The sequence below is a fragment of the Heteronotia binoei genome, chromosome 19, assembly GCF_032191835.1.
Source record: "Heteronotia binoei isolate CCM8104 ecotype False Entrance Well chromosome 19, APGP_CSIRO_Hbin_v1, whole genome shotgun sequence".
NCBI lineage: Eukaryota > Metazoa > Chordata > Lepidosauria > Squamata > Gekkonidae > Heteronotia > Heteronotia binoei.
In genome coordinates, this window is record NC_083241.1 from 35575664 (window position 1) to 35598022 (window position 22359).

Consider the following 22359-nt stretch of genomic DNA (forward strand, 5'->3'; position numbering starts at 1 on the left):
CGAAGGTGGAGGAAGTGGAGCCGACTGCGTTTGCAGTCCGTCGCTGCTATGGATGCGGGTCGTCGCAGCACCTGCTCCGAGCTTGCCCTGAGAGGGAGAAGAGGCGGGGGCGTGTGCGGCGAGAGCGGAGGACCGCCAGCCCGTGTGAGGAAGCAACCCGGCTGGTCACGTCTGCAGTAGAGAGCACAGGGTCTGCTTGGATTTTAGACTCCGGGGCAACGAGCCATCTCTGCTGCGAGAAGGAGTTGTTGAAAAACATTGACAGTCCTGAGCATAAGTATGTGAGATTGGCTGATGGGACCACTGCCAATTCTGTTTGCTCAGGCAATGTGGAATTTCCTGCACTGAAATGTATGTTGCAAAATGTGTTGTATGTACCCTCACTGCAGTCTAACCTGTTGAGTGTTAGCACACTGTTTGACCAGGGATACCAGGTGAGATTTGAGAAAACCTGCTGCAAAATCCTGGGAGGTGGGGGAAAGTTGCTTGTGACAGGAAAGAGGGAAGGTAAACTGTATGTGGTCCAGAGTGATTGTGCCCAGGTGGCTCAGGTGTCGAATGAGCCTGTGCACAATAATTGTATACATTTGCTCCATAGGAGACTTGGGCACTGCGGATTTAGGGCGTTAAAGAAAACCCTGGAGCTTGTGCCTAGTTTGAAAGTAAATCCTTGCAAATGTTACTTGGATTGCCAGGTCTGCAAGAAGACCAAAAGCAAGGCGTGTGCTGTTGCTAAAGAAAGCTCAAGGGAAAGCACACGAGCCCTGGAACTAGTCCATTTAGACGTTATTGGCCCATTGCCAAAGAGTCTGTCGGGGAGGAGATACTGCTTGGTGGCCACCGACGACCACACGAGGTACGCGTGGGTTTTCACCATGGTGCATAAGTCTGAGGTGTATAAGACATTCACCAAGTGGGTCAAAGCAGTGGAGAGACAATTAGGGGTTAATCTCCTAGCTGTACAAACCGACAGAGGGGGGGAATTCTTATCTAACCAGATGAAACGTTGGCTGGAGAACAAGGGCATCGCCCACCGTCTGACGAACCCGGCAACGCCCCGAGAAAATGGGCATGGGGCTGTATTGCAGAATGTGATGCATTGCATGTTAGAGGATGCACAACTGCCAATGACCTATTGGGCAGAAACCATACATGCAGCTGTTTTTTTGCAAAATAGGGTTTGGTGTAATACTGTGAAAAATGTGCCTTACAGGTTACTGTTGAACAAGACCCCAGATTTGAGTTCTTTAAAAGTCTTTGGGTCACGGGCTCGGGTTGGCATCCACTCCACGAGTAGCGGGGAGGGGGATGTCCGGGCAGAGAGCCTAATTTTTCTGGGCTACAAGCCAAGGGCCAGGTGTTATCGCTTCTGCAATAGCAAAAGCAAGATAACACTTAATAAGAGTGCCCAGTTCAATGAAGAAAGCAGCTGGCCAAGGTTGCACTCCTTGCAGAAACAATTTGTCCTGCTGCCAAGTAGCGATAACGATGTTGGAGCGCAGCCCAGAACTCCAGCCCAGGAGGTGGCACCCAGTGGGGCTGGAGAAGGTGAGCCGAATGCTGGCACAGAGCCTGACGAGCAGAGTCAGGAGGCAGAGCCTCAAATGCAGGAACTGGAGGTAAAGTGTGAGAGTCAGGAGGTTCAACACCCAATTACAGGGGCAGAGCAACCAGCCCAGGAGGTGGGAACAGAGCAACCCGAAGAAGACAAAGCTGGTCCAAGCACAGGGCCACGGGTGTCTGCCAGGTCCACCAAAGGCCAACGTCCCGCTAGGTACAAGTGTCCCTATGTCACTCTGACTGTCAATCCAGACCCACCCGGATTAGAGGAAATGTTAAAAGAAAAGGCTAAGAAATGGAAAGCCTGGGTGGCAGAGTGCGAGGCAAGGGAGAAGGAGGCTGAAGCCAAGCGTCTGAAAGAGCTGGCTGAACAGGAACACGATGATGTGTTTTACAATCATGATGAGTTCCTGAACGAATTCCGGAAAGGGTTCCGAGCTACGTAAATATGAACTGTAATGTTGCTGGTGGACATGTATGTAAACTGTGTAAAGTGTTTTGGTGCACTGGGTTTAAATAGATTAGGAGGTGTGTTGGAGCAAGAATCTACATAAACCCAGTCTGACAGCTACAGTATGACAGCTGGTGATCTAGCTGCCAGGCTAGGTCACAGTGACCTGATCAGCAGACCGGCTTGAGCCGGCAGAAGCCAAGTGATGCAATCTGCTGAGTCAGCATGGCCAGGATTGGCTGCTTGGACTATATATGATCTGTGTGTGCATCACACAGGTCTCTCCCTGTGAGATGGTGGTTAGGCGAAGCACTTTGTCCGTGGAGGTGATATTGTATAGACTGCACAAGAGAGCACTTGTCGTGTATATATGTTAATACACCTTTTGGCACTAGTTGCACGCGTCTGCCTGATTTTCTTTCCTGAAGCCCTGTGTCGGGCAAGTCATCTCCCTCACTCTGCTACTCCCGCTCCGACAAAAGGTTTCTGCTATAGCACCAGTGCAATCCTAAACAGAGTCCTGTCCATTTAAACCCATTGCTTAGAATTGGCAATTTCCAGCGTGCAAAATCTCCTGAAATTACAGCAAATTTCCAGACTACAGGGATCAGTTTCCCCAGAGGAAACGGCAGCTTTGGAAAGTGGCATTATACCCTGCTGAAGTTCCTCCCCTCCCCTCCCCACCCCAACCCCACCCTGCCCAGGATCTGCACCCCAACCCCATCCTCCTCAGGATCCGCACTCCAAATTTTTCCCAACGCAGAACTGGCAACACTATTTTTCCCAACGCAGAACTGGCAACACTATTTAGAACCAACTAATTTGTCTTTTGACCTGTGGTGCTGAAGAAGACCCTTAAGAGTTCCTTGGACTGCAAGAAGATCCAATCAGTCAGTCCTAAGGGAAATCAACCCAGACTGTTGATTTCCCTGGAAGCTCAAATGCTTTGGCCACCCAATGAGAAGGGAGCACTCACTGGAGAAGATGCTGATACTGGGAAAGACAGAAGGCAAAAGAAGGGGACGGCAAAAGATGAGCTGGCTGGACAGCGTTACTGATGCAACTAACATGAATTTGAGCAGACTTTCGAGGATGATGGAAGGCAGGAGGGCGTGACTTGGTCCATGGGGTCGCAGAGTCAGTCTCCACTGTGCGACTGAACAACAACAAATTTGTCTTTGGTATTCGTAATGCTCTCCTCCAAAACCACGTTTCAAATGACTCAACTTTCTTACCACCCTGTTTTTATTGTCCAGGGTGAACAGACACCACTTCAGACAACATGCAAAAGCACACTTACATTACACGAGCTATATTATTATATTTAGTTTAATTATACTTAATATTTAATTTATCTATATTTCTATTTAATCAACATCTCTATAATAAAACAATTGATGTTTGTAACATTGCATTTAATAACATAAAGCAGTGGTATACAGTAATAAATATCTATATTTTTTTTCTGTGCAAATGTATTTTATTGAAAAAAACCTCATTTTCACAAAGTACAACGATGTTATATAAATAAAAGAAAGAAGACTTCCTTCTGCAATAAACGTAACATATATCCATGTAAAGGTCGTTTGGGGTACATTCCTAAACATGGGAAAAAATTAACGCAACATGCGTATACATAAATTTTTCCATATACAAGACTAACGTAAATGATATATGGTCTGACAAATTAAATTTGTCTCTCTATCCACTTATAAAATTTTCCCCATTTGATACTAGCTTCATCTTCAGGTATCCCTTTTAACAAATTTGATAAAATATCCATTTCTGCAGCGTACAGTAATAAATATCTATATTATACCTATACTTTCATTCAATTTTAGAGAGATTAGAAAGATATACACACATATTTATATTTAATCAAAATTTCTATATTAATAAAACAATTTACGTTCATAACATTGCATATAACATACAATAATAATATGCAGTAATAAGTATGTTGTATCTATACTTTTATTAAATTAGATATAAAATGTTATGCTTCTATTTAACCGACATTTCTATAATAATATTGACTAATAAAGCAATTTGCGCTCATATAATTATATTTAATAACCATACAACAATATTATACAGTACCAAATAATAGTTTTTATTAAACTACCTATATTAAAAAGATTTTAAAAATAAATTTAAAAAAAGGACCGGACTCATTTATCATGCTGAGCACCCCCTCCCCGCCGCCTTGAAATCTCGCGAGAACTCCAACCCCGCTGCCTACACCGCTATTTCTGCCCCTCCCTAGCCTCCCCCGCCTGCCTCTTCGGGGGCAAAGCCTCGCGAGCTTTCCGCCCCCTTTCCTTTCTTACCTCTCCTCCAGATCTCGCGAGGCTTCGCCAGGCTGAGGGACTCGCGGGAGAGCGGAGGGGGGGGGGAGGCGGAGAGAAGAGCTGAGCCCCGAGCCGGCCGAGCTTCGCCGAAATCTCGCGGGGTTTCGAGAAGCCCCTCCCCTCCCACGTCGGTCCCCGCCCCCTTCTTCTCCTCCTCACCTCAGCTTCCCTCCCCTTCCCCCGCCGGAACATCTCCTGAGGGGACTAATATGGTCGCCAGCGATGGAGCCGGCCAGGCCAGGTCAGTGGCAGCCCCCCAGCCCGGGGTCGAGGACAGGCAGCCGGGACAGAAAAAGGGGGTCTCGGTTCCCCCCCTTGGCCTTTCCCACAAGCCCCTTCTCGAACCTTCCTGCCCCCAATCCTCGCCCCTCCCTCTCGTTCTCCTCCTGCCCCCCTTCTCTGATGGGGCCTGGTCTGCTCTGCCCGTCTCTTCTCCCCCCTCCCCACAAAGCCCCTCATGGTGGGGGGGATGGGAGAGACATAGGCCGGGGGGGGGGGAGGAGAGCTGGGGGGGGGGCGCTCGCTCGCGCAGAGGGTGAGAGCCAGGGGTTGCCAACCTCCAGGTGGGGCCTGGAGATCAGCCAGAATCGCAAAAGGCATCAGTTCTTCTGGAGGAAATGAGGTGCTTGGGAGGGTAGCCTCTGTGCCATAGAGTCTATGGCGTTTTAAAAACCCCCACCCACATGCAGAGGTCTCTCTCTCTCTCCCCCCCCGCCCCAGTCTCCAGGAATTTAGCCACGCAGAGTTAGCAACCCCGACTCCCAGTTAAAACGCACACCCGTTTCGTGCAGCTGGAGAGAGCAAAAATTAGCTTGGCCTTTCTTAAAAAGAGCAAGTCAGGCTGTTGCATGGGAAATTGGCTCGTGGGAGGGAATTCTTTTCTCCATTAAAAAAAAATATGCAAGGGGGTTGTGTTTTTTTGTTTTTTTTTTAAGAGGGGAGATTCCTTCGTTTTAGTTAGTTATTTTATTTATATTTATAGGCATAGGTTTAGTTGGTGTGCAAATTCTTGTGTGTGTAGGTGTGGGTATATATATGTGTATTTATACACACGCATGTGGGTATTTGCATATGTGGGCATATGTGTATATATATACACACACATATGTCCAGATGATTCATGAAAGCTCCCACCCTGTCACAAATTTTGTTAATCTTTTAAGGTGCTACTGGACTTTTGCTCTTTTCTAATACTTTATATAAATGGACATATGTATACGCCCATATGTATACACATGTATGTATATAGAGAGATATAGACTAATTCATCTGCCACAGAGGTTTAATCTAGAGTGCCTGATATACTAGTTTTCTCTGTGTGGGGGATGGAGGGAGGGGAGTTGTGGAACATTCCATTTTGGGAGTGTCTGCTTGCAGTGGTACAGTCCAGGTTGGCTTGTTTTTCTAAACCTATCCCCCCTTCCAGAGAGAAGCAGGCCAGAGGATCCGCTTAATATCTTTCTTAATAGCACCTTTGCATCAAGATTTAAACACTGCAGTGGGAGATAATAGGGTTTTGCATAAGGCCAACCAGTTCCTCTGGAGGGCCAAGTCTTTTTTTTTTAATGTATTTTTAAAAATGTGCCTGGCTTAATCTGAAGCTCATCTCTCAAGCATCCTTGTTTTCTCTGTTCAGAGATGGAAAGATACCATTTTTTCTGGAAATTTGAGAGTGCCTTGTTGAAATGCTTTAGTCCAGAGAAAGTTTTTTTTTTAAAAAAATCCCTCCCTCCCACTCCAAGAAAAGCAGGTCAGAGTGCTTAGTATTTTTGTAACATTCTAACAGCAGTTCTGCATCCAGATTTACAAACAAAAGACAAGCTTTTGTCTCATTTGCTTCCTGGCTCATTTGTTGTTCTTCTTTTATTCCACCCCAAATCGGATTCAGGTCTGAGTTTTCTGCACTGTTTATTCATTCTTTACTATTTTGTATAACTTTTGTGAGGATTGTGCTTGTTCATGTAGTAGAGGAAATAGAAATGATTGTAAGAACTAATTTGGATGAACCTATTTTGGGTCAGGATAAAACACCCCTCCTCCAGCAAAATGACCCAAAATATTATAACAACATAAAAGCCCTGCTGGTTAGGATCAATACTCCATCTAGACCAGCATCTTGCTTCACACAGTGGCCAACCAGTTCCTCTGGAGAGCCAACAACAGGGCAGAGAGGCTGAGGCCTTCATAAGAACATCAGAAGAGCCCTGCTGGATCAGAGCAGTGGTCCATCTAGTCCAGCATCCTGTCTCACACAGTAGCCAAACAGTTCCTCTGGAGGGCCAACAACAGGGCAGAGAGGCTGAGAGCTTCCCCTGATAAGAACATCAGAAGAGCCCTGCTGGATCAGAGCAGTGGTCCATCTAGTCCAGCATCCTGTCTCACACAGCAGCCAAACAGTTCCTCTGGAGGGCCAACAACAGAGCGCAGAGGCTGAGGCCTTCATAAGAACACCAGAAGAGCTCTCCTGGATCAGAGCAGTGGTCCATCTAGTCCAGCATCTTGCCTCACACAGTGGCCAACCAGTTCCTCTGGAGGGCCAACAACAGGGCAAATGGCAACATTATTGAACTGAACGTGTGTCAGCACATTTTGAGATAGTCTTTCCCCCTTTTTTTTTGATCTTACATTAATAAAACTTCAAAACTGTTGGTAAATTACGAATGGTGCCATTTGAAGGCAAACAAGAGTGTGTCATCTTCCCTATTTTCTGAAAGCCACCAACACTGAGTGGAATATATATAGTTCATTCTTTTAGAGAATTTGGTTCACATTACCTTGTTGTTTAAACAGTGTTTTAAAATGTTTTAAATTTTTCAGTCTTATAAGTCTTGACATTCTGGACCCAACATGTTTGCAAATAATCTGCAACACAGAGATGGGAAATAAATATATAATCAGAATCGCTCAGTGTGGTAAATATATCATTCATTAGGACTCACATAAAACTCCCTTTAATCTATAATCAAAATATTTAACCTATATAATGAAAAAGTCACAAGCCCAGGCTTTGCAGCGTCTTACTTAATCCCCAGCAGTATAAAGTTTTTAACTGCCTTTTTTTTTGTTATTGACACTGATCTTTTAATAATAAAACAACCCAGCACAATCTTACATGCACTTTACCCTGTTGAAATGATGTTGGCTATTGACCCATGTGTATAAAGCATTCTTGTTTCAGGGTGGAAAAGAGCTGCTTGATTAAAGTAGTATAGCCTTTTTTTATTCCTCCAGATGTTGCTTCTTGTTACATAACTGGAGCAGAGAGCTGAGAAAGTACTGGCAGAGGATGAATTAATTTTAACTTACTGCACACTAACTAGGAGTCAGCAACGTTATATTGTGCAAAGCTGTACATGCTGTTGTTTTTATATGTTCTCCTAAATTTGTACTGCAGAATGATTTGTTACCCAAAAGTTGTTTTACCCCGTGTGTTTTGAACACAAAGAGTCCAATGTGTTTAAGGCTGCAGCACTAAGAACTCTTTCTTGGCAATGATCTTCTTTCACATTTTTTTTCCAAATTTTTGTTGAGTTTCGTACAGGGAAGATTGGGGGTTGGGGGGGGAAGGAATGGGGGAAGAGATACAAAAGAGGGGGAAAGATAATTACCATTATTTCTACTTTAAGAAAAAAATATATATACTTCATTATACCTGCAAGTATTCAGTATTACATACGTATTACTTTTAAACTCTACAAACATTCTGTGATCTTTTGATATTTTTATACAATCATACTACTTTGCAAATTATCTGTCATATTACAAAGCCAAATCCATATATCCTTCATCTCTAATAAGGAAAAAAGGAAGGGGGGAAAAGAGAAATTCTGGTCTTCAATACAAGCGTGTTAAGAACATTAATGGGAAACGCAGCTGCACTGTATTTAATGCATTAAAAGAACTTTGTGTAGGTTATTTCAGTGATAAGGTGAAATGTATTTATCTTGAGAACATAAGGAGAGCCCTGCTGGATCAGACCATTGGTCCGTCTAGTCCAGCATCCTGTCTCACATGCTGGCCAACTAGTTCCTCTTTAGGGGCCAGCAGCAGGACATAGAGGATGAGGCTTTCCTCTGAGGTTGCCTCCTGGCATCTTCTTAGTTTCCTCATTGATTGCCCCTTTGCATCTTGTTTTCTTGCACATGTTCCTTGCTTAAAACACTTCCCTAGTTTTTATAGCATCACTCTGCCAGCATGGCCTTCCTCAGGACTCTTAGATGTACAATACACAGGCTAGAGTAGTTACCACTAATGTCCAATCCACAGTATGTTTATGTCTGGATGCCTGAAATACATTCCTTCCTGTCTTAAGTCTTTCAAGAAGTAATCCGATGTTCCACATGTTAAGATGCTAATTGAACAGGTAGCCACGGAGCATTGAATTATTTAGGAAATGTTTATGCTGCCTCATCAGAGTCTTGCTCGAGACAGCTTATGAGTTAAAACAGAATAAAAGCATTGTGAATTATCCATGCGAAAAACAAAAGCCACAACATAGGGAGTGTTCTGCTGGATCTAACCCAGTGTTCTGGTTCCCACAATGGTTATCCAAAAACCTTTGGTAGTCATACCAGTAGAGCATGGTAATAGCCCTCCCTAATGTTGCTGTTCAACAAAAGGAATTCAGTTCTGCCTCTAAACGTGGAGGCTCCATTTAGCCATTGTGGGTGATATTTTTGGATAGACTCATTCTCAAAGAATTTGTTTAATCTCTTTTAGTACTGTCCCTTAGGGCTAGCTCAGACCAATATTTAGTCTGACTTGTCTAAATCTGTGCTGTTATAAATACTGTAATGAATTTTATTTTTTAACATTTGTGTCATTTGTCTTTCAGACTGCCCGTTCCAGCACTTAATTGAGCTTTTGGAAGACAGTCCGGGAAAGAAGTTCTACAACATTGCTAAACTCGGAGGCCCCAAATATGGTAGTCAATTTATAATTGCTTTTTATAAATAGTAATAATAATAGTAATGTGACTTCCCCTAAACTCTCAACTGTTTCATCTCAAGCATTTACAGAGCAATATTTAAGCACCTTTTCTTTTTGCAATACGAGCCCTCTGGTTTGCTTCAGAACTGTTCTAACTGAATAACGATTTAGGACACTTATCAGTTTTGTAGCATTCCGTGGAAGTTATGCATGAAGTTCCATGGAGGGCCATTCTGTGGAAGTTATGCATGAAGCTAGCTGCGTAGTATTTTTGGTATTTTGTCACAGCATTCATGAAACTGCCTTCTACTGAATCAGACTCCTGGTCCATCAAAGTCAGTTTTGTCTACTCAGGCTGGCTGCAGCTCTCCAGGGTCTCAGGCAGAGGTCTTTCCCATCACCACCTGCCAGATCTTTTAACTGGAAATACCAGGGACTGAACCTGGGCCCTTCTGCATGCCAAGCAGATGTCTTGCCACTGAGCCGTAGCCCCACCCACATTTCATAAAGTAGGTTGATCCCCCCACCCCCCACACACACACTTGCAGAGAGAAGCTAGTTTATTGATGAATGGTAACTAGACCATTACCTGCTACACAAGTAGCATTGGATATGCCTGGGCCTAGGAACTCTAGCACTTCCTTGGCAACCAGGGCCGGATCTCAGCAGCACAGAAGAAACAACAGGTATAGCTTTTGCCTATCCTAGACTCCCATACTGTGCAGCTGCTGGCTGAATCTGAAGCGAATACTTAAGATACTGGCAGCACCAGCGGGGCAGAGCTTTCACCAAGTGTATCTGGTCATCTTCCTCTCCCCTGGGCCCTTTGATTTACCAGCCCACTGGCATTTTCTCAGGTAGATGATTAACCGGGGGAGGGAAGGGGTGGCTTGGGCGAAAATGATTGCCTACACCTGGTTTAGTTGCTCGTGATTCAGGATTTTGGCTTTGGTACACGCAAACTGCTTGTCAGCTGAATTACCTGGAAATGTTACAAGTCAAGGTAATGACGCTGAAGTTCCTCAGTAGATCTGTTAACAGTGCAGCGTTGTTATGTCCTGATGCTAGTTAATTATCTTTGCAGCTTTGATCAGCTCAGATAAGTTTCCTGTTTTGCTTAAGGAGCTGTGGGCACACGCAAGCCAACAACCACGACTTCTGTTGCTGCCCCTGTTCAATAGAATGTAATGAAGCTCAGTATAAAATAAATTAATAATAATAATATTTGATGGATTGTGACCTAAAGTCACAATCCATGCTTGTCTTTACTGCAGAAGTCATCTTTGACAGCTACAACTGTTTACCTCGTTGCTGCTTGCTAAAATCCCAGCTAGGGGAACAGAGCATGATTTGCCTTGCAATTAACAACAGTTGGGGGTCATTGGCCCTAAAAGATTCGAGCCAGGGTGTTTTTTTTTTTTTTATAACTGGAAGATGCTTCTTTCAAGTTGGCACAGTCATGTTTGACCTTCCAAATGCTTCCTCAGAAGCCTGGAAAAAAGCAGTTAACAGCTGGGGAGGGCCTGTGTTTGTTGAAGCGGTTTGTAACTTCTGTGTTTAGATGGCCTCTTGGGCTTCTTTTGCTTAGTTTCAGGTCATGTTTATAACAGCAGTTCAGCTGCTGCTGTACATTCGCAGAGGTCTAAAGTCCACGCTGTTAGATTTACAGTGCAATCCTGTGCCTGTTTACTCAAAGGGAAGTCCTCTTGAGTCGATTGGGATAGTGCCTTGTAAGCATGCACAGGAGCGCCGCTCTAGTTTATCAGTTTGCTCAGCCTAGCTCCTCCAGGCCTGCAAATGTTATCTCGTAAAACACAAATGTGAACAGTTCCTGCTCTGTGTATCTTTTGAAAAGCTTATTTAAGGCAGCCTCTTAGGTTCCTTTCCTGAGTCCTTTTAGTCCAGTATTGTCTAGCTCTGACTAGCAGGAGTTCTCCAGAGTCTCAAGTGTAGAAATGTCTTTCCCAGGGCTGGCTGCCTGAGATCCATGCAACTTAAGATTCCGGGAATTTAGAACATAAGAAGAGCCCTGTGAGATCAGGCCAGTGGCCCATCTAATCCAGCATCCTGTCTAAAGAAATACTTTTCTCCCTTTCTCACAATACAAGAACTTGTGGGCACTCAATGAAATTGCTGAGCAGTCAGGTTAGAACGGATAAAAGGAAGTACTTCTTCACCCAAAGGGTGATTAACACATGGAATTCACTACCACAGGTGGTGGTGGCAGGTACAGGCATACACAGCTTCAAGAGGGGATTGGAGAAACACATGGAGCAGAGGTTCATCAGTGGCTATTACCCACAGCGTATTGTTGGAACACTGTCCGGAGCGGTGATGATCTGTATTCTTGGTGCTGGGGGTTGACAAGAGTGGGAGGGCTTCTAGTGTCCTGTCTTCACTAGTGGACCTCTTGATAGCACCTGGTTTTTTTGGCCACTGTGTGACAGAGTGTTGGACTGAATGGGCCACTGGCCTGATCCAGCATGGCTTCTCTCATGTTCTCAATCCAACCAGTTTACAAGTATAGACAGCTTGAAGAGGGGATTGGTTAAGCATATGGAGCAGAGGCCCATCCGTGGCTATTAGCCACAGCATATTGTTGGAACTCTCTGTCTGGGGCAGTGATGCTCTGTTTTCTTGGTGCTTGTGGGGTGGGGGCAACAATGGGAGGGCTTCTAGTGTCCTGGACACACTGATGCACCTAGTTTTTTTGGCCGCTGTATGGCACAGAGTGTTGGACTGGGTGGGCCATTGGCCTGATCCAACATGTCTTATGTTCTTATGTTTCTCTGGATGGCCAACAACAGGGCATAGGGGCTTAGGTCTTCCCCTGATGTTGCCTCCTGGCTTTGGGATTCAGTGCCTCTGAATACTGAGGTTACCTTCAATTTCTGGGGCTAGTAGCCATTGATAAACTTGATGCTCCATGAATCTATCTAAATCCCCTTTTTAAAGCTGTTCATTCCTGTGGCCATCACCAAATCCTCTGGCAGCAAATTCTACATTTTAATCAGTCTCAATGACTAAGTGGCATCTATGCTCTGCCAGTGAGCTATTGCCTCTCACCATTTCCATAAGAACTAAACTTCCTGTTTTATAGTTCATCTGTTCTTTCCTACCATTGAGAGAGCCTGTTCATCTAGCTTTCTGAAGGCGGAACCAAAAGAACGGTTTATAGACAATACTCCCTCTAAGCTTGTGAAGTCTTGTGAGCAAAAATTCTAGTTCATGAGCTACTGGCATTAAAGTCGTGAGTGAGCAATGGCTACTGCATAAATTAGCCTGCTCTGGCACCATTCTCCTTGGGCTAAGACCAAAATGTGTGAGCTGGAGTGTAAAAAACTGTGAGCTAGCTCACGCTAACTCAGCTTAGAGGGAACACTGGTTATAGGAAAGGTACAATTTAAGGCTAGGGAGGCACACTCCTGATGAGTTAAGGGTGGGGAGCCAGTAAGATACAGAGCAGAACCTGAGACATAGATAAAAGGCTGGACAAGACAGGCACAAAAGAAAGAATTAGTTGCCAGATCATTTTAATTACTCCAGGGATCATCTGCAGGGGAAGGCTGCAAGGAAGTTAGAAATGGAAGCAGGGACAGTCTGCAAGTTGTAAGGGAAGCCGCATGAAGGGAGGGGGCTTTAGCTCAGTGGAAGAGCCTGTGCTTTGCATGCAGAAGGTTCAAATTCAGTCCCTGGCGTCTCCAATTTAAAAGGAGTAGGCAGCAGATGATGTGAAAGACCGCAGCCTGGGATGCTGGAGCAGTGTTCCCTCTAAGCTGAGTTAGTGTGAGTTAGCTCACAGTTTTTTAGCTTCCGGCTCACACATTTTTTCTTAGCTCAGGAAGAATGGCCCCAGAGCAAACAAATTGATGCAGTAGCTCACAACTTTAATGCCAGTATCTCACAAAGTAGAATTTTTGCTCACAAGACTCCACAGCTTAGAGAGAGTGTTGCCCTGGAGAGCTACTGTGATCTGAGCAGACAATATTAGCCTTGATGGACCGATGGTAGAAATCAGTGTAAGGCTGCTTCCTGTGCATTCATATGATTTTGAGGCCCTGCAGCCCAATGCTCTTTGGGTTTCTAAGCAACTAATCAGTAGCTTGCTGCCACCTTCCAGGAGGTCCTCTGTTCTATTTCAAGAGCCAATTATACTACATCTGGCTGGCCCACTAGGAACAAAGGTGCTGTCCTCTGGGGTATTAAACTTGCCAACTGCTGCAGAACATGAGAGTCAGACTGTGTTGCAGCAGCTGATTTGAGCCGTTGCCCTGACAGTCGTTTTAGTGCATTTCTTTTGGGTCTGTCAAGGAAGCTGTTGCAGTTGTTCATTTGAAAGGACTGTATTGTGGCAACTGGGGAGAATTCAGCTAAGTGATAACTGATTAAAGAAACACTGTCTTGAAGGAAGAAGAAGACGACGACATTGGATTTATATCCTGCCCTATACTCTGAGTCTCAGAGCGGTCACAATCTCCTTTACCTTTCCCCACACACACACAACAGACACCCTGTGAGGTAGGTCGGGTTGAGAGAGCTCTTACAGCAGCTGCCCTTTCAAGAACAACTCCTACAAGAGCTATGGCTGACCCAAGGCCATCCCAGCAGCTGCAAGTGGAGGAGTGGGGAATCAAACCCGGTTCTCCCATATAAGACTCCACGCACTTAATCACTACACCAAACGCAGCTGCCCACCTAGAAGTATCTTGAAGGGTCAGAGGGGCTGCCGACAGGTAGAGGTGACTTCAAATTTTAGTAACCAGTCATAGAGCAGTTATGAACAGAGGACATTCTTGAGAGATGCTGTGGTGCATGTGGTTGCAGATGATGTGTAGGAAGTTGGCGGCAGATGATTCCGAAATGTTCTGTGTGATCTTTGCTGTTAACGTTTGTGAGAAGCGTGTCAATACCCGAGAAGCTTTTCAGTATGATCTCTGAAAGTTTTATACATTTGGTTCCTTTTGTTCTGATGAATTCTCGCTAATTATTGCAAGTGAGATGGGAGAGTCTCAGCTCTGAGAAAACCGTAGCTAGGTGTCATTTGAGAATCTTCGGGATAATTAATTCATTTTGTGTTGTGTTAGAAAAGTTCTGGGAGCTCTTAAATGAATGGGGAGGTGGGATTGCAAGAGGTATTTACGCTGCTGGGAAAAGTGGAACTGTTGCTGATTCAGAAGTAGCTTCTCATTCCAGTTAGCTTTTGGGATGAGTCACCTAATTAGGGAGAAATTATACTGTCTGCCTTGTAAAACGCAGCTAATTTAGATGAGGCCAGCGAACCCTGCAGCTGCAGTTTGTAGTTTCCAGAGCTGAATAGCTAGCGGAGGGACCTGTTAAACTTGCTCGCTCACAGCCTTTTCACCCATCTTTTCTATTGCTGCTTGTCTTGGTGAATGATTGTTTAAAAGAATAAGCTTGAACCCCCCCCACGCTGCTGTGGATGCTTGCAGGTTGCTTTGGGCCAGTCTAGCCTACCTCAGAAGACGGTTGGGAGAATGATATAGAGAATGCTTTTAGCCACTTTGGGTCCCCCATTGGGGAGAAAAGCTTGATACAAATGGAGTAAATTAAATAAAAAGTCCGTTCCAAAATGGTAGTAGACATTTGCAGCCTCTACCTGTTGCAGCCTTGCAGTAAAAGCCCAGGATTCTCTAGTTAGCCTTGTAGAAGACTGTGTGAATGGCTGCCACAGTAGGTGGTGGTGGCTACAAGCATAGCCAGCCTCAAGAGGGGATTGGATAAACATATGGAGCAGAGGTCCATCAGTGGCTATTAGCCACAGCTTATCGTTGGAACTCTCTGTCTGGGGCAGTGATGCTCTGTATTCTGGGTGCAAGCGGGGGGGGCACAGTGGGAGGGCTTCTAGCACCACTGGTGGACCTCCTGATGGCACTTGGATTTTTTTGGCCACTTTGTGGCACAGAGTGTTGGACTGGATGGGCCATTGGCCTGATCCAGCATGGCTTCTCTTATGTTCTTATAATTTCCAAAAAATCAGACTAGAAGACAAAACCCAGCAGATTTCCCACTGCAAACCACAAAGTTTCTCAGAAGGTTATTGGGTTTCTTGGCGAGCAGATTAGTCATGGTGGGTTTGCATCTCTTTCAAGATTGCTTGTTGTCTCTGATCTTTCCTGCAGTACCTAGATGCAAGGAAGTATTGGGTTCTGGATGGGATATTGGTCTGCCTTTGAATTGCTGTTTAGCACTGGGGGGAAGGGGTGGTTCAGAGGCTGTGACATCATTCCGTCATGTGGCTGTAAATGCCATGTGACTTCCTGCCTACTAGGTCCCATATTCTTCCATAAAAGTAGATCCCAGGTGCAGAAACTTGAAAACCACTGTTCTGGAGCTCACCCTGAGTTTTATAAGGAGCGTAGGGAAGCCCAACATACACCAAGCGTACATCCTATTATGTGCCTCCAGAAACTTGCCCAACAAGAAGGGTTCCTCAAACGATGTCTAGAGGAAAGCATTTCCTGAAGGTAGGAAATGTAGAAATCTGTGGTGCTACAGAATCTTAAATGTCTGTTGGCAGGAAAATTTAACTCTTTTTCTAGTTCTGTTTATCTTTTTAGATTTTTTTTTAAAAGCCTCAAAATGCAAAACTGATTGACATGATTTTTGCAATTTCCCAAATCTTGGTAGTGATGGTTTGTTCTATTCCATATTTCAGGAATTAAGTTGCAATTAATCAGTGGAAGTCTAATCTGGTATTGCTCCGTAAAATGACCATCGAGGTAAAGAAGTGCTAGGCCTAAAAACTTTCTCAACCAATTACTCAGCTCTTTCCAAAAATGTTTCAAACTAAGTTTGACCACCCCCATCAAGGAAGGGAAGAAAATCTATTATGTTATAATTGCATCTCTGACGAATTTGTTGTTCAGTCACACAGTCGAGTCTGACTCTTTGCGACCCCATGGACCAAGTCACGCCAGGCTTTCCTGTCTTCCACCATCCTCAGAAGTCTGCTCAAATTCGTGTTTGTTACATCAGTAACACTGTCCAACTATCTCATCTTTTGCCATCCCCTTCTTCTTTTGCCTTCTGTCTTTCCCAGCATCAGGATCTTCTCCAGTGAGGGCTTTTAATTATACACAAGTTCTATTTCCATGGGGCACTCCCCCGCAGTTACAATTTTCCATGGATTTTCTGTTTATATAGTCAACATCAGTATAAAAATAGCTTCCATGGTGATTATTTATTTAGTAGGCTTATGTTCTGCTCTTTCCCATAATGGGCTCAGTGTGAATCACAACACGAACTGAACAACAATTTTTTTTAAAAAAAAAAAACCCTACCATTTAAATTTAAAAACAATACAATAAAATTAGCAAACCAAAACAATAGAACAATCAAACAAAATAAGGTGCATCGTCAGGCAGGAAGGGCACATTTCGCAGAATACAGCAGTTTTCGGCCCAAGACGAAATGATGGTGATAGTAAATAGGATAGCACCATAGCCCATGATGCCCCAACAAGGGAGGCCAACTGACGGAATAGCCGCTGGATTAGGACGCCTAGTGCCTCGACCAAAGGCCTGGCAGAATAGCTCCCGTCTTACAGGGCCTACGAAATCATAGTAACTCAGGTAGGGCCTGGATCTCCATAAAGAGCTGATTCCACCAGGCAGGGGCCAGAGCCGAGAAGGTCCTGGCTGAGGCAAAACAGACGTCCTTTGGGCCCAGGGTGGTCAGGAGGTGTAGCAGACCGCAACGACCTCTGGGGCGTATATGGGGAAAGGCAGTCCCTCAAGTATATGGGAAAAGGCAGTCCCTTACATGGTCCCAGGCCATGTAAGGCTTTAAGCATCATTCAGCTGTACTTCAATATATGAGTAGTATATTGGTCCTGAAGCTTCATGTCATAATATTCTTGGATAATCACCCTTCTGGAGTAATAATAATTTTTCCCATTAGGTCATTGTATCTTTCGGCAGGCCTTTTAATTATGATATGCGGAGCTTAACATCCTGGTTTTGAAGCAACGAGCTGTTGTTCGTACTTGGTTTTTAGTAGTCATACATGGTGCCTTGGTTAACCACATTAATTACAAGAGCAGTTCAGCGTAGCTGTATCTACTTTCCCAGTATATCAGTGTTGATCTCCTGAAAGCAAAAGTCTGAACAAGGTGCAGAATCTGAGAGATCTGGCTCACCTGGCAACACTTCTGTTGGACTGGGAAGATTCATTCCTAGTGGAAGAAGAGATGCAGCGCTGTCTGCTGTTTGCGTGACCTGTTGCTGAGACACGATACTGAGTGCTGGCATCGAGTCAATTAATTTCCAAGACTAACAGATAACATTGATATGGAATTGGCTCTTCTGGAATTCCACTTAGCTTTGAAAAGTCCTAAAATATGGATGCCAGTTTACTCTGTTTACCACATATTCTTTTGGATAAAACAGCTGTATCCTACAGTTTTCAAGGTGAGGGACATTCAGAGGTGGTTTGCCATTGCCCACCTCCACATCACAGCCCTGGTAAGAACATAAGAAGAGCCCTGCTGGATCAGACCAGTATCCTGTCTCACACAGTGGCCAACCAATTCCTCTGGAGAGCCAACTGCAGGGCATAAGGGCTGAGGCCTTCTTAAGAACATCGGAAGAGCACGGCTGTGTCAGACCAGTGATCCACCCAGTCCAGCATCCTGTCTCACACAGCGGCCAACCAGATACTCTGGAGGGCCAACAACAGGGCATCAAAGATGAGGCCTTCTGATGTTGCCTCCTGGTTCTGAGATTCAGAGGATTTAGTGTCTTTAAATATGGAGGTCCCCCTCAGTCACCATGGCCAGTAGCCATAGATAGACAACCTCCAAGAATTTATCTAACCCCCTCTATATTCACTACATCCTCTGGCAGTGAACCTTACATTTTAATCACTCTCTATGTAAAGTATTTCCTTTTGTCTGTCCTGAACCAGCTGCCCATCAGTTTCATTGGTATTTCTTGGAGGTCTCCCATCCCAATACTAGCTAGGGCCAACCTTGCTTAGTTTCCATGTTCTAATGAGATTGGGCTAGCCTGCGAGAAGCACCATGAGTCACAGCCTTTGGGTTCAGATGTTTTATACACGGGAACTGGCAGAAACATGTTCCTGCCGTGGAATTAAGATCATAGGGAGAGACCCTCTTGACCATCCCATCAATCAAAGAAGCTCGTTTGGTGGTTCCAAGAGACAAGACCTTTTCAGTGGGAGCCCCGCAGTTCTGGAACAACCTCCCCATGGTAGTGTGCCCGATCCCCTCACTTTCAATCTTTAGGAAACAGTTGGAGATGGTTATATTTAGGACCGCATTTGGTTAAGTTTACTAGCAGTTCCAAGCTGTGATTTTAAAATTTTAGTTTTTAGGTTTTTAATGTATTTTTATCCTGTGCGTTTTTGTCGTAAGCTGCCCTGTGCTCAGTAAGGAAGAAAGGCAGCGAATCAGTGCTTTAAATAAATAGATGTACGTTATTTTATTCTCCCATTAAGAATAACTGGTCTGTCAGTGGAACAGCTCCTCATAGCTTTATCAGTCATATTTTGAGGTTTCAGTCAATCCCATGCTATTCATACCAAGAGTGTTGAAGAAAAAATGGTTGGAGTAATGAGGCATTGTTGTGCACAGTGGCCGTCCTCCCGGCTCTGCATATGGCTGAAGATGCCTTCATACGAACTTTACATAAGAACATAAAAGAAGCCATGTTGCATCAGGCCAATGGCCCATCCAGCCCAACACTCTGTATCACACAGTGGCAAAAAAATTTATATATACACACACACTGTGGCTAATAGCCACTGATGGACCTCTGCTCCATATTTTTATCTAAACATATTTTTATCTAAACTTTAAGACATCTGTTCTTGGTTTTCAGAAATTCTTCAGTGAGCCATGCTGAGTAGTCATGCAATACATCCGTATCAACCTTCTTTAGTCTAGGAAGGATGTCCAGACGAATTCTGTGCGGTGTTACTCCAGTCTAAACCAGTGGACTTACCCTGGTGTGAATCTGCACAGAATTGCACGTTAGATTTTTGGCTCCTGGTATCGGTGGCCCTGCTCCTGAGGAAAGGAAAGCTAAGGAAATTAGGATGCACCTTCCTGAGCTGTATTAAAGGGAAAGCACCGTCCGGCTCTTCTTCACCTCTTCAGAATTTTCTGCTGTTTTATCGATTCTGAGTCCTTCTCCTGGTTCTTCTCGCAGATCAGTGTATGAACCGTGGCAAAATACCAGAATATCTGTGTTTTGTCAAAGGAGTGGCATCTTTTCTGTAGTCAGACTTTTCTCAAAGCTGCTGGTCGGCTAATATGTGAGCAACTGCGCAGTGATCTGCCCGCCACTTCCTTGTGATACTTGTCATTCCACAGGGCTTGTTGTATGTGTGTGGCGGTAACTCACTGGCACCTTCCAGAGGGCTCTCCCAAGTCCTGATAGGGGATTGGTGGAAATGGATGCAATACGTCTCTGTGTGTGAGGAGGAGGAGTGTGTTTTATACCCTGCACTTCACTCAGAGTCTCAGAGCAGCTTACAAGCACCTTCCCTTCCTCTCCCCACAGCTGACCCCCACTGTGAGGTAGGTGGGGCCGAGAGAGCTCTGAGAGAACTGTGGCTGACTCAAGGTCACCCAGCAGCCGCATATGGAGGAGTGGGAAATCAAACGTCCCTCTACTTTCTCCAGATCAGAGTCCACCGCTCTAGACCATTACACCAAACTGTGCTGCGTGTCATCGCCTTCAACTTTCCCTCGCATTGTCATCTTTTCCAGTGACTCTTCTCATAAAAATATGATAGCCTCAGTTTAGTCATTTTAGCTTCTAGGGAGAATTCAGGCTTCGATGGTACACACACTGAAGGAGAGCAGCAGTAAAAGATATGCATGTTTCTAAATATTTCCTTGGTCAATTCTGTTACTTTCTCTTCATTGCAGATACCCTGCCTTACTCTATACGGGTACTCTTGGAAGCCTCCGTTCGTAACTGGGACGGCTTCCTAGTGAAAGAAGAAGATGTGATGAATATCTTGGACTGGAAAGCAAAACAGAACAATGTTGAAGTGCCCTTCTGTCCTGCCAGAGTGCTCCTCCAAGACTTTACGTAAGTCTTATTTTAACTAGCTCTCATGATCTCTTGCAGCAGCACAGTCTCAGAACGTCCAGGGTGGGGCCTGCCTAGTGTTTAGATAGTCGCCGCCAGTCTAAACTTACACGCATAGTTAAACTTCTGACTGTCGTCTGGTTCCAAGCGAATGTCTGTTTAAGAAGAACCAGTGGGGCATTGTTTGTATTTGTTCTGCTTACACCACACCAAAGATGGCTCAAGAGACACTTGGAGACTGGGGATGTCCCAGATAGTTGAGAAATGTTTTAAGTACGTGTGCTTGAATTCCTTTCTAATATAATGATTTTGCTGACTCCCTGCACAGACGCATGTTGCAGCGATGGTAGGTGGTTGGATCTGTGTCTTGCTTGTGCTGAATATAAGATTGAGGCCGTTTGCAAGCACTAAAATATGAATACATGAAACTTAAAGGTATAGATTTTGAAAACAATTTTTTTAAAAATATTTTTAAAAAGAGATACGAAAGTCATAACCAGATGCTTAAATTTGTTTCCAGAAAGCCAGCTGTGGTAAGATTGAGATGAGATGTCATTAAAGATGTAGACTTTTTATATGTATTGTATGGGGATGGGACGGTGGCTCAGTGGTAGAGCGTCTGCTTGGGAAGCAGAAGGTCCCAGGTTCAATCCCTGGCATCTCCAAAAAAGTGTCCAGGCAAATAGGTGTGAAAAGCCTCAGCTTGAGACCCTGGAGAGCCGCTGCCAGTCTGAGAAGACAATAATAATAATGGTGTCTCCAACATGTAAAGTTTTTGAGGGTATCGAGGGATATTCTTTAAAGGTGCCAGTGTTCACTAATAGCCTTTTGTAACAAAAAAATATTTTTGTTAGGTCTGGCAGTCATAGGAGAGCAGGATGGGGTTAATTCTGTTGAACATATGAAGCTGCCTTCTGCTGAATCAGACCCTCTTGGGTCCATCAAAGTCAGTATTGTCTACTCAGACTGGCAGCGGCTCTCCAGGGACTCAAGATGAGCTTTTTCACGCCTACTTGGCCTGGACCCTTTTTTATTGGAGATGCCGGGGATTTGAACATGGGACCTTCTGCTTACCAAGCAGATGCTCTACCACTGAGCCACCATCCCTCCCCATTCTTCAAGAGAATGCTCTTGTTTCCATAAATATCTCATGGGGTGTTGGACAGTTTGTGCAGTGCTGATGTCCTCAGCGTTGAAGGATCTCTCTGTTCCTTGCTCCTTCCCCCCCCCCCCCAGTGGGATTCCTGCGATGGTGGATTTTGCTGCGATGAGGGAAGCTGTGAAAAATCTTGGAGGAGATCCCTCCAGAGTTCATCCTGCCTGCCCGACAGATCTCACCGTGGACCATTCTTTGCAGATTGACTTCAGTAAATGGTATTTATTGTCAAGCTAGTGCTTGCGGTTTTATTTGACTTGGAAGGGAGGTAATGTTGCTAGTGAGTGATCCCAGAATGGCCACAGAGGAACTTGTCAAAATCCCTGATCTTCTTTCTTGGTGTACAATGTGGAATTATAATACTCCCATCAGTGATGACTTACTGTGTCTTCCTTGAAATCTGCTCGTTCTCCAGCGATAGATCTCCCAAGAGCTAGAGTATTTCTTTCTCCATTTCAATTATACTCCACCTGTCTCTCCAGTGGGGACCCAGAGTGGCTTACACTGTATTCCTTTCCACTGTTTTGTTCCCTTAGCCACCTTGTAAGATAGATTGATGCGGATAGCTGTGTTGGTCTAAAGCAGCAGGACAAAGCTTGAGTCCAGTGGCACGTTTAAGACCACCGAAGTTTTATTCTGGGCATAAGCTTTCATGTGCATGCACTCGTCACATGAAAGCTTATGTCTTAAATAAAACTGTGTTGGACCGATTTCCCGCTAGCCTTACGCTGCTCTCACGCGCCTCTTCTCAGCGGGGCTTCCATCGGACGTCACACTGTCTGCCCCGGGGCTGCAAACTAGCTTTGCCTTTTTAGCACGGCAAACAGAAAC

General features: G+C 44.7%; 1 protein-coding gene across 1 annotated transcript in view; it reads left to right on the forward strand.

Moving 5' to 3' along the window:
* Positions 1-4453: 4453 nt before the first annotated feature.
* IREB2 (iron responsive element binding protein 2) overlaps positions 4454-22359 on the forward strand; it is a 45409-nt gene continuing 27503 nt past the window's right edge. Inside the window, exons 1-4 of the mRNA XM_060259831.1 lie at positions 4454-4603; positions 9197-9286; positions 20207-20372; positions 21609-21746. Coding sequence (XP_060115814.1) covers positions 4585-4603; positions 9197-9286; positions 20207-20372; positions 21609-21746 — 413 coding nt within the window. The 5' untranslated portion in view covers positions 4454-4584. The remainder of the gene's footprint in view (positions 4604-9196; positions 9287-20206; positions 20373-21608; positions 21747-22359) is intronic.